Genomic DNA, 12,676 nt, shown 5'->3' on the forward strand with positions numbered 1-12,676 from the left:
CCAAATTTCCTGATAAATCCAAATTTGACCCACAATTTCAAAAGAGTATCACTGAAAATCATAAATTAATCATGTACTGGTGTGAAAATGAGCAAAGGTATTATTATAGGCCTCTTGATTAAGATACAGAATGAAATAAAAGCATGAAATCTGGTTAAAAATAAAGTGTAAGAAAGAAAACATAAGCAATTTTAAATTCTTATTTCCCTTTTGACTCAGCCTTTATTCTGTCTGACTGTCATTTTACCATTGGTCTCTCAAAATGCTCTCATATCAGGATTCCCAAAATTTAAAGCTTTCATTTATAACATTTAAAATAAATTTCTAAGGAAATTTTACCTAAGCTTTCACACAAAAAAACAAATAAACATCTATTATGTCTGTCTGTCTGTCTGTCTTGCTCTCTTCATGTTTTTATTTGTAGAGGGTTGGTGAAGAACAGTGCTCCACTCATTCTTAAAAATAAGTAGGTTGCATTTTTATTCTTTCTTTAAAGAAAGAGGGCAATTCATCCCCAGATCTGCACAAATAATGCAGCCTGTGCCATCACCTAAGCCACTGATAGTTTCAGATTTTTAAGAGATTTTACTAATTTAGGGCAAAATACAAAAGAATGAGACTAAGCAAAACATATCAATGTTATAAACTCATTATTTACAGTGCGAATTTACAAATAAAATTAGGTTAGTGTTAGGAGACCACACACAAATTACAATACCTGAGATTTAGTGCATTCCTTTGAGCCAAAATGAAATGAGTGCCATAGAGGAGGAAAGGAAAAGATGAACATTATCAGACATGCTATAGTACATCTGCCAAAATGAAGATAATGTTAATATTAGGTTAAGAATGACCATATAGAATTGGCTACATGTATAACATCCTCTCTGTTCTTCAGCCATGCACTTGAAATGCACTTGCAATCATTAAAAACCACCTATGAAGTATGATCATGCATCCTCTAAATAAGCTTTGCACCCTCAGTCCTACCCTACCAGGGTTCTCTCAGAGAGAAATATTTCTGTTAAGAATAAGTAAATATGACTTAGAGCTAATAAAGAATAATTATTTTACTTTATTCTTTTTATTTTGTGGTATCATATATACAAAGTTGCTTCCCTAAGTTAAAATATATTTGGCAAAACAATAATTATATAAATATAATTAAAACACAATTTGCACACATACGCACACACACAAAAACCACAGGGTCCAATATTTTCAATTAAAGCCATGTTGTGGCCAACCTGAACTCATTTAGTAAAATTAATACCAACATTTCACATATTAGTAAACAAGTACATGATCCATTAGCAATCAAGTTAAATGTTTCATTCTAGCACAAATTTTCTCTTACAGAAATACCTGTTGACCAGGTACAACATTTTTTAAATCAGAATAACTTTAAAAAATTAATCTTATAATTTAAAAAAACCAACACTACACATTTTTAAAAATTAGTTGAAAATATGGCAGTGATAAAGGGAAAGTGATTGAATCAGGCCCTGCTGGTGTGGCTCAGTGGACTGAGCATCACCCCAAGCACCAGGAGGTCACCAGTTAGATTCCCGGTCTGGGCACAGGCCTGGGTTTCCGGGTCTGTTCCCAGTAGGGGTGTGCAGGAGGCAGCTGCCCAATGTTTCTTTCTCATCAATGTTCTCTCTCTCTCTCTCTCTCTCTCTCTCTCTCTCTCTCCCCCCTTCCTCTCTCTAATCTCTCTAAAATCAATAAGAACATACTTAAAAATTTTTAAACCAATCAGGCTTAACACTAGATTTTAATTAATTGATACTCCCACTAACTATCTTAGTATGGAATCTGATATGGAAAAATAATTCTAAAGCAGAAAGAATAATATTAATATTAGTACATGGCTAAAATATATTATACTATTAATATGTACAACTATTTTTAATCTATATTTCCTTCTTCCATGATGTTCCATCAACACTAAAAAATACTACCTTCTTTTATAGACAATGGAAACAAAAAACCTTTCATAATTTTTTTTTAATATACCAAGTCTTTTCAACAAACAAAGCTGTCTTTATGATGAGCAGGAAGCAACCCAAATGAGCTCAATGAAAGGACTCAACTCTAAAATTCATGTTAAATTAAAATAGTACATGGGTAGCGATAGAAGTAGAACGGTAGCTGGTGATCAAAAGTGCTTAAATATTCAAATACAAAGAGCTCTCACAAACAGAACATATGAAGTGCGGGTATAAAATATATCACTTAAAGTTACTAAAAATTAAATATATAATTTTAATTCTATATACATTTTCCCACACCTTTTGCACTTATATTTTTTGTAAAAAGAAAAAGGTGAAATGTAACATAGTTGTCAATTATCTACTTTTATTTTTTCATATTTCTATTTTAAAATTAATATAAATGACTACTCATTTAATGGTATTACATATATAGATAACATATCTTTGGCCATATTATGATATATATAAGAATTCAAGCTATTTTCTTTTTGAAAATAGAAATCCTCAAGTATATTTGCAACTATTTTGGATTGGCTGTCAGGAGAAATATGGCATAGTACAGCCAGGCAGTAAAAATTAAATAAAAACTTTAAAAAGGTTCTAAAATTGCCTCTATTGGGGTCTAGTACAAACCACTCATCTGTGTCTTGGTTTCCTCAAACAAAAAATAGCTTCCTTATCAAATATTTACAAATCAATGATAATTAAGCATTTAAGAGGATCTTTGGAACCTATTAGAAATACTTTAGATCATCTTTCTATAGACAATTTTTGAATAAAAAACAGATATGATAGCAGTCATTAAGATGGGGGATGGCTAAAATTTTAGATTAAGAACTTAAAATATCCCAGTCACAATTATACATGCTGATCACAAAACTGATCTCAGAGAACATTTTCAGAAATAAAAAGGCTAAACAATGTCTTTTGATGTCTTATTTCAATGCTCTTTAAAACTATTCATATGATGTGTGTTGCCAGAAAAACTGCAATTTGAGTAAGTATAGAATTATTCATCAAAAATAGAAAGTTTAAATGTCTTTGCACAAAACTCCAAAAAAAACAAAAGATAAATAAATATGTCACACATGTGTAACTTACCGTATGATAGCCTCTAGGCAGCGGCGGTTTGCCCACAGGATAAGGATCCACAGTGTCAATAATTGTTTGCCGTTCACCTTTCTGGTTAATTTTTCTAAATCTCCTCCGAGACTGTCGATGAGAAGCCTGACGCTGGAAATATTCTTCATTTTCATCCATATAGTCCACCTGAAGAAAAAAAAGCCAAAAACATTTCATTTCTTCAAACATGATATTCTAAATCAAGATGAAATGCAGAATAAAACGTACAAGTAGTCCGCATTCATTCATTTTGCAAAGACATTTGTAGCCAAACTATCTAAACAGATTCTTAAGTGTTTTGGAACGTCACTGGAACGGATCGGTTTTGAGTAACTTTTCTTTTACAAAGAGGCATTTTCAGTTCCACTTAGGGACAATATGGGTAATTCTTGAATTTCCTGTGCTTTGAAAAGGAAAGATATTTTCAGTTAGTCTTTGTACTGATCTAGTAGTGGAAGGACTCACAGGATATATTACCACACATTATGAAAGCAACTGCCCCATTGTCAACTAAAGCACAAAAACGCTGATGGATATGAGGAAATCTGTAAAAAAAACCCAATTCCAAAATGACTGAAACAGGACTGCTAGCAGAATGGCTTTGGTAGATTCCCTAAGGGTTCCTCTTCCTACTTTCATTCTGTGGATTCAGTTTCTTTTTTTATAAATAGTGTTGTTTAAGAAAAATCCTCATTTCAAACATTTCAGAAACTCTGGTGAATGGACTAATAGAGAATATACTACATTAAGTTAATCCTCATCATATTGATACAATGAAATGTGATTACTTACTATAGAGGCATATTTCGATGCTAAAGCTGTTCTCACACTGGCGACCCTGGTAGTTTGTATACTATCAGCAAGTATAAAATTCTCAAGGAAATGTTGAAGCTCAAAAAGCCTTCAGAGAAATCCCAAAATAGCACTAATGGAGGTCAAAATTTCTAGGAAGTATCTAAAATCTTTTCAAGATCTGTTCCAGCAAGGTTCTATTTATCTGCCTACATTTTTTTTTCAATCCTAAATCTTTAGTCACCACCATGCCACTTTCTCCCTTAAGAGTAAATTTTGCGAAATTTTACCAAAAGTGTTCACTAGCTTTGACAAGGAAGTTCTCATTTCTGCTGGAATTTTCCTGCATCATAGAGAAAAACCCTATTATTGTCTCTAAAAATAGAGTGGTAGTCTACAAAATACTTTATTAAATGTGAATTAAAAACTTCCATCATAATCTATATTAGGCCACCATTTACCTTATCAGGTTTTCCTGGTGAAGGATGCTGGATGAGGAATAATAGGATTATCATGTCAACTGAATGTCTACACTGAGAGTTCCTTCCATATCCTATTCTAGTTGCTGATTTTTTAAAAAAAGGGATACATAATATGCTACTTTAAAATCACTTTTATATAGTAAAGAAGAATGTGACAGGTGTTTTGTAAAGCATCAAAAAATGTTGCTGCCCTGGCCAGCCTAGTTCAGTTGGTTGGGTGTTGTCCCATTTACCACAAAGTTGCTGGTTCGATTCCTGGTCAGGGCACATGCCTGGGTTGCAGGCTCAATCCTGGGTAGGGAGTGTGCAAGAGGCAGGCAATCAATGATCTGCTCTCACTTCGATGTTTCTCCCTCTCCCCCTCTCCCTTGCTAAGAAATCAATAAAAAATATTTTTAAAAGACATTACTAATATCTATTTAGCATTATTATTATGTATATGACTTATCTAAATATAGTTTTTAAATCACACAGTTCAGCTAATAAGAGATAAAGATTTTGATAGACTGTTTAACCAGCAAACTAGTACCCCATTTTTATTTCAATTAGTTTGAAAAATTGAACTGATTTCCTTATGGTAATTGTTGTCTGAATACATATCACTGTGATTCATTTTAAGTATCTCACTCACTTTGATCAATACTTGGAGAGCTAAAATCCTGTAATTCAAAAATTCTCCCCAAATTTTAATTGCATGGTATTATCATAAATTGATTTACAAAGTTCAAGCAGCAATTATTTAGGCATGTGTGCCCTTTAAACTTTCTATCTTTTTCATTTAATCGAATCCTATAATTAATTATGATTATGAACTCAAATTTATAAGTTATACAATAAATAAATCCACACTTATAAAATATGTAATACACTATTATCAGTAGTTTGTGAAAGTACTTTAATTGTATAACTTTTTTAAGGGGGAAAGAATGTCTTAAGGAGTAGTCTTACCACAATCATTTCAGAAGGCTCTAAAACAATGCATTCACAGCCACGCCTAAAGCTTCCTGCAGAACGCTTGCCAAAACTAGAAAGAAAGAAAAAAAAAGATTTAAAAATATAAAATTTAAGCCAAACCTCAAGATTAATAAATACTAAAAACAATACAAGAAATACATACTGGAGAAAGAGTAATTATCTTTAATCATTATTTACACAGAATGACAAGGAACAATTCAAATTGTTAAATTTCAGACATATACAGGGTGTCCCAAAAAATGTATTCACACTTTAATAGCTAGCTGATAGCTCAATTTTTTTTAAATGACATATTTAAAAATATATACTTATTGATTTGGGGGAGAAAGGGAGAAGGAGACAAAGACAGAAACAGCAATGAGAAGGTAGCATTGATCGGCTGCCTCCTGCACACCCGCTACTGGGGATGGAGTCCACAACCTGAGCATGTGCCCTGACCAGGAATCGAACTGTGACCTCCTGGTTCATAGGCCAGTGCTCAACCACTTAGCCACACTAGTCAGACTGATAGCTCAATTTTGAAATTGAAATGTATTTTAATAAACACTGCCTTATAGAGGAATCAAGATAGTGGTATAATAAACACGGTACTTGCATCCTCCCATAACCACATCAAAATTACAACTAAACCACAGAACAACCATCATTCAGAACCGCCTGAAATCTGGCTGAACAGAAAACCCACAACTAGAGAAGTAAAGAAGAAGCCACAGTGAAACTAGTAGGAGGGGCAAAGTCGCAGAACGGGCTGGTCCAACACCCACCTGTGGTTTTTTTTATCCGGAGGAATATCTCAGCTGCAGCGGCCTCCTGTGAGGAGCAAGAGGTGCCAGCCCCACACCAGATCCCTCAGCCCAGGGTTCCAGTGCTGGGAAGAGAAGTCCCTTATCTTCAAGTTGTAAAAGCCAGTGGGGATTGTGGCTGAGCGATATGGAGGCGCTGGAGTTCCAGGCAGTTCTGTTTAAAGGGCCAGTACACACACTTACTTGGACTCACTCCCTCTGGGCTCCAGTGCTGGGAGATTCACTCCCTCTGAGCTCCAGCACTGGATCGAGGGACATACAGGGAGGAACAAAATTATCTGACATCAGGGCGGAAACGGGGGTTGGGGGGGAGTCGGGGGCAACTTTCTTCCAGACGGAAGTGCTGGCAACAGAGCAACCATTATTCAGAACTGCCTGAAATCTGGCTGAATGAAAGCCTTACAATTAGAGAATTAAAGAATTGAGACTGGTAGGAGGGGTGGAGGGGTGGAATGGCTGGTCTGACACCCACATGTGGCGTGTTTTTCATCGGAAGGGATAGCTTGGCTGAGAAGGCCTCCCCTGAGGAGCAAGGAAGGTGTGTCTGCCCCATACCAGACCCCTAGCCCAGGGTTCCAGAGCTGGTAAGAGAAGTCCTGTAAGTTTGGGCTGTAAAAGCCAGCAGGGACTGTAGTTGAGTGACACAGAGGCAGCCAGAGACCCAGGCAGTTCCTCTTAAAGTGCTCGTGCACAGACCTAACTTAAGATTCACTCCCTCTGAGCTCCAGCACTGGATCGAGGGACATACAGGGAGGAACAAAATTATCTGACATCAGGGCGGAAACGGGGGTTGGGGGGGAGTCGGGGGCAACTTTCTTCCAGACGGAAGTGCTGGCAGAGAGGTCATTGTTCCTCTGCCGAGACCCTCCTCCATTTCCCAGAGCTGACTCGCAGGCACCATATTTGAGTCTCCATCAACCTGGCCCACACTATTTGCAGCCCCACCCAAGCTGTTTGCAGTGTCTTTTTCATATGAATGGCCCATCCTGGATCAGGCTTCAGGCTTTCCTAAAAGCTCTCAAACAAGTAGGAGCTGAACTCAGCATGCCCCATACCTCTAGATAACTGGCCCCAGACCTGGCACTTGCAGCACCTTGCCAAGGTTCACAGCTTGGCGTCTCCTGGGCACCTCCAAGCCCAATACAAGTAGCTGCCATCTTCAGATCACTCTGTAGCTGGTGCTGGGTGGCCCCTGGCAAGGCACAGGCAGTGGCTGACTTTGTACTTCCCGGGAGGCCGCAGAGCAAGAGCACCTGGTGAACCGCTTCATACCATAGCCCAGTGGTCGGCAAACTGTGGCTCTTTGGCCCCTTGAGCGTCGCTCTTCCACAAAATACCACATGCGGGTGTGCACGTACAGTGAGACTGAAACTTCATGGCCCATGCGCAGAAGTCGGTTTTCCGAAAGGAGATAGATGAAACAAGTATACAAGACGAGTGTGGATGGGAGAGTTAGAAGGAGTCGACCTCAGCCAATGTATCTCAATCAGATTTAGGACGTTTTCAGCAAAGGCCAGCTTAGGAGTACCCTAATTAAGTTAATAACAATGTACCTACCTATATAGTTTAAGTTTAAAAAATTTGGTTCTCAAAAGAAATTTCAATCATTGTACTGTTGATATTTGGCTCTGTTGACTAGTGAGTTTGCCGACCACTGCCATAGCCGATTACTACTCTACCACATCCACTAGCAACACACTCCAGGGATGGAATCGGTGAGCACCAAAGCCCCACTGGAGCAAGTCCTGCTCCATGGGGTCAGCTCCTACATAGCAGCTCTTCACCTGTAGTTACAGCTGGTCCTCAAAGCTAATTGGCCTGGGGGTCAAGTCCTCCCAGTGATGCTAACAACAATCAAGGCTCAACTACAACAAGCCAGTGCACATAGGGGCACTCCCAGAATGCCCAGCTCAGGTGACTGGAGAGGCTGAGCCCCTGGGCCCTACAGAACACGCACTACATTAGGCCACTCTACCAATTTCAGAAGACACAGCAGCTCTACCTAAAACATAGCAACAAACACAGGGAAGCAGCCAAAATGTGAAGACAAAGAAACATGTCACAAATGAAAGAACAGAAGAAATCCCCAGAAAAATAACTAAATGAAATGGGAGCAAGCAAATTACTAGATACAGAGTTCAAAACAATAGTTATAAGGATGCTCAACAAACATAGTGAGAATTAAGGAAATTAGTGAAAACATCAACAACATAAAAGGACCAGTCAGAAATGAAGGATACACTAACTGAAATAAAGAATAACTCACAGGAAACCAACAGTAGAGTAGAGGACACTGAGAATCAAATCAGTGATTTAGAATTTAGGAATCAAAAAACACCCAATCAGAAGATCAAAAAGAAAAAAGAATCCAAAAATATGAAGACAGTGTAAGGAGCCTCTGGGACAACTTCAAGCATACCAACATTCACATCATGGCGGTGCTGGAAGGAGAAGTGAGGGAGAAAGAAGTTAAAAATCTGTATGAAGAAATAATGACAGAAAACTTCCCATCTGGTAAAAGAAATAGAATTACAAGTCCAGGAAGTGCAGAGGGTTCCACACAAGAGGAACCAAAGAGGCCTATACCAAAACACATGATAATTAAAATGCCAAAGGTTAAAGACAAGAAAGAATCTGAAAAAGCAGCAAGAGAAAAGCAGTTAATTACCTACAAGGAGCACCCATACAAATGTCAGCTGATTTCTCAACAGAAACTTTGCAGGCCAGAAGGGAATAGCAAGAAATATTCAAAGTAATGAAAGCCAAGGAACTACAACCAAGATTACTCTACCCAGCAAAGCTATCATTTAGAATTGAAGGTCAGAACTTCACAGACAAAAAAAAAAGCTAAGGAGTTCATCACCACCAAACCAATATTACATGAGAGCACTGAATCCTAACCACCAGATCACCAGGGAACCTCAAACCAGTATTACATTAATTGTTGAAGGGTATTCTCAATAAGAAGAGAAAAATAAAAAAGGATAAAAGATATGAACAATAAAATGGCAATAAATACATATTTATCAACAATTGAAACCTAAAAATTAAAATAAACAAGGAATCTAATGAACAAAATAAACTGATTTGAATAAAATAGAACCAGAGGCATGGAAACACAGAACAGACTGTAGAATCTCAGAGAGAAGAGGGGGTGGGATGGGAAGAAATTAACCGAAGAACTTATATTCATATATGCATTACCCATGGATACAGACAATAGGGTGGTGAAGGGGTCTGGGGTAGGGATCCAGGTGGAGGAAGGTAATGAGGGGGAGAGGGGTGAGGGGATGGACATCTGTTATACTCAACAATAAAGATTTTTAAAAATTAGATTAAATTAAAAAATAAACCCTGTCTTTATAATTATTCAGAGTGTATGTATACATTTTTTTGGGATACCCTATATTTACCTGGAAAATTCCAGCACAATACTTTCAAATTAATAATGTAAGTAAAAGAGAATCAGTAAAAATATGTTCAAGTTAGGCTGTTTTAAATCATTCCCAGTTAGGCAAAGCTTTAGAATATTATAATAGGAATGGGAATAGAATCAATGGCAAATTATGAAAAACCCTAAAAAGTATAGAGTGTATGTAATTCTCTTCTATAACTTAAGAGGCTTGGGTTAAAATTTCTTTCACCTAAAAAGTGTATTTACTTCTCTAAAATTTCAAATCAATTTATGCTTAAATTTTTTAGAAAACGGTATTCAACTTAAACTCTTTTTCCTTAGTATGGAAGTAATTAAGGTGCTATGCATATTAACTCCCCATTCTTCCTGAAAACTTTGCACTAGTGCACTCAGACATAGCACCTTTGCGCGCTATCTGTGAGAACCCCCATCTTAACACCAGAGCAGATTGATTCCCTCTGTCCTTTAGTCTTTGAGGACTAAAACCATGAGGAGAAGATCCTGCCAAGCTCGGTAATCCTGACTTGCTCTACTATTGCACCTTCCATCCCTGCCATTCACTACTCTCGAATTCCTCCCTTCCCTTCAGTCAACACTTTAGTAGCCATTTTTAATAAACTATCTTTGAGAAAAATATAAAAAACATGAGAAAAACTTCTTCCAAAGAACTATTTTATCAAGCAATTTTTCCAGTTAGACATTTTGAGTGATTCCTATGGATATTCCTGCTCTGTTTGTAATTCTCTTTATAAATGGTGACACTTAATGCATCAAACTTTATGGTGAAAAAGTCATGTAAGATGAAGAAAACCAGGAGAGTCAATATTTCCCTGTATTATTGTGATCTCTAGCCAACGTGACCATTCTCATATTCTGTATTTTACTCATTAGTGATGTTAGAGTAGGCCCTAATTTAGTCCTTCCCTGCTCCAACATTGTTTCTATGAAAATCAAAAACAGAATCATACTTAGCATTATCTGAAAAATTCTTTTTAAAATATCTATATACATGTAGCCATACATACTCAAGCATACAAATATCCCTTGGTGCCACTGTCAGAAACAGACTATTAGTCCCATCAAATGCACTCCTTTTTGTTATTACGTCTTATAAGAAACTATGCAAAGTGATCTACAGATTCAATGCAACCCCTATTAAAGTTCCAAAAGCCTTTTTTGCAGGATGGAAATGCCGATCTCCAGATTCATATGGAACTGCAAGAGGTCCTAATTAGCCAAAAAATTTTGAAAAAGAACAAAGTCAGAGGCCTCAAACTTCTTGATTTTGAAATTTACTGCAAAGCTGCCGTAAACAGTGTGGTATGGGCACAAGGACAGACAAAATGAAAAAAAATTAAAAGTCTGCGAATAAACCCATATATCTATGCCAATGAATTTTGATAAAGGTGTGACGTTCATTCAACGAGGGGGGGGAAGAGCTAATTTCTTTTGCTAATCCTCACTTAAGGATACTTTCTCCATTGATTTCCAGAGAGAGAGTAGAAGGAAGGGGGAGAGACAGAGAGAGACACATCAATTCATTGAGCCCTGACCAGCCCTTGACCAGAATCAAACCCAAGACCTCTCAGTCCGGGGGCCAGTGCTTTAACCACTGAGCAAACCAGCTAAGACAAGAAAAACGTCTTCAACAATGTATGAGACAACTGTATTTGCACATAAAGTTGGACTCCTATCTCTTACCATAAACAAAAATTAACTCAAAATGGATAGAACCAGAGGCATGGAAACACAGAACAGACTGTAGAATCTCAGAGAGAAGAGGGGGTGGGATGGGAAGAAATTAACCAAAGAACTTATATTCATATATGCATTACCCATGGATACAGACAATAGGCTGGTGAAGGGGTCTGGGGTAGGGATCCAGGTGGAGGAAGGTAATGAGGGGGAGAGGGGTGAGGGGATGGACATCTGTAATACTCAACAATAAAGATTTTTAAAAATTAGATTAAATTAAAAAATAAACCCTGTCTTTATAATTATTCAGAGTGTATGTATACATTTTTTTGGGATACCCTATATTTACCTGGAAAATTCCAGCACAATACTTTCAAATTAATAATGTAAGTAAAAGAGAATCAGTAAAAATATGTTCAAGTTAGGCTGTTTTAAATCATTCCCAGTTAGGCAAAGCTTTAGAATATTATAATAGGAATGGGAATAGAATCAATGGCAAATTATGAAAAACCCTAAAAAGTATAGAGTGTATGTAATTCTCTTCTATAACTTAAGAGGCTTGGGTTAAAATTTCTTTCACCTAAAAAGTGTATTTACTTCTCTAAAATTTCAAATCAATTTATGCTTAAATTTTTTAGAAAACGGTATTCAACTTAAACTCTTTTTCCTTAGTATGGAAGTAATTAAGTGGCTATGCATATTAACTGCCCATTCTTCCTGAAAACTTTGCACTAGTGCACTCAGACATAGCACCTTTGCGCGCTATCTGTGAGAACCCCCATCTTAACACCAGAGCAGATTGATTCCCTCTGTCCTTTAGTCTTTGAGGACTAAAACCATGAGGAGAAGATCCTGCCAAGCTCGGTAATCCTGACTTGCTCTACTATTGCCCCTTCCATCCCTGCCATTCACTACTCTCGAATTCCTCCCTTCCCTTCAGTCAACACTTTAGTAGCCATTTTTAATAAACTATCTTTGAGAAAAATATAAAAAACATGAGAAAAACTTCTTCCAAAGAACTATTTTATCAAGCAATTTTTCCAGTTAGACATTTTGAGTGATTCCTATGGATATTCTTGTTCTGTTTGTAATCCTCTTTATAAATGGTGACACTGAATGCATCAAACTTTATGGTGAAAAAGTCATGTAAGATGAAGAAAACCAGGAGAGTCAATATTTCCCTGTATTATTGTGATCTCTAGCCAACGTGACCATTCTCATATTCTGTATTTTACTCATTATTGATGTTAGAGTAGGCCCTAATTTAGTCCTTCCCTGCTCCAACATTGTTTCTATGAAAATCAAAAACAGAATCATACTTAGCATTATCTGAAAAATTCTTTTTAAAATATCTATATACATGTAGCCATACATACTCAAGCATACAAATATCCC

At 36.9% G+C, this 12,676-nt stretch overlaps 1 protein-coding gene across 1 annotated transcript in view; it reads right to left on the reverse strand.

The window, feature by feature from the left end:
• Positions 1-12,676, reverse strand: part of RAPGEF2 (Rap guanine nucleotide exchange factor 2) — a 177,628-nt gene that overhangs the window by 102,711 nt on the left and 62,241 nt on the right. The window contains 3 exon segments of the mRNA XM_006752656.2: positions 719-736; positions 3,099-3,266; positions 5,342-5,417. Coding sequence (XP_006752719.1) covers positions 719-736; positions 3,099-3,266; positions 5,342-5,417 — 262 coding nt within the window.

This window comes from Myotis davidii, unplaced genomic scaffold, assembly GCF_000327345.1.
Source record: "Myotis davidii unplaced genomic scaffold, ASM32734v1 scaffold50, whole genome shotgun sequence".
Taxonomy (NCBI): Eukaryota; Metazoa; Chordata; class Mammalia; order Chiroptera; family Vespertilionidae; genus Myotis; species Myotis davidii.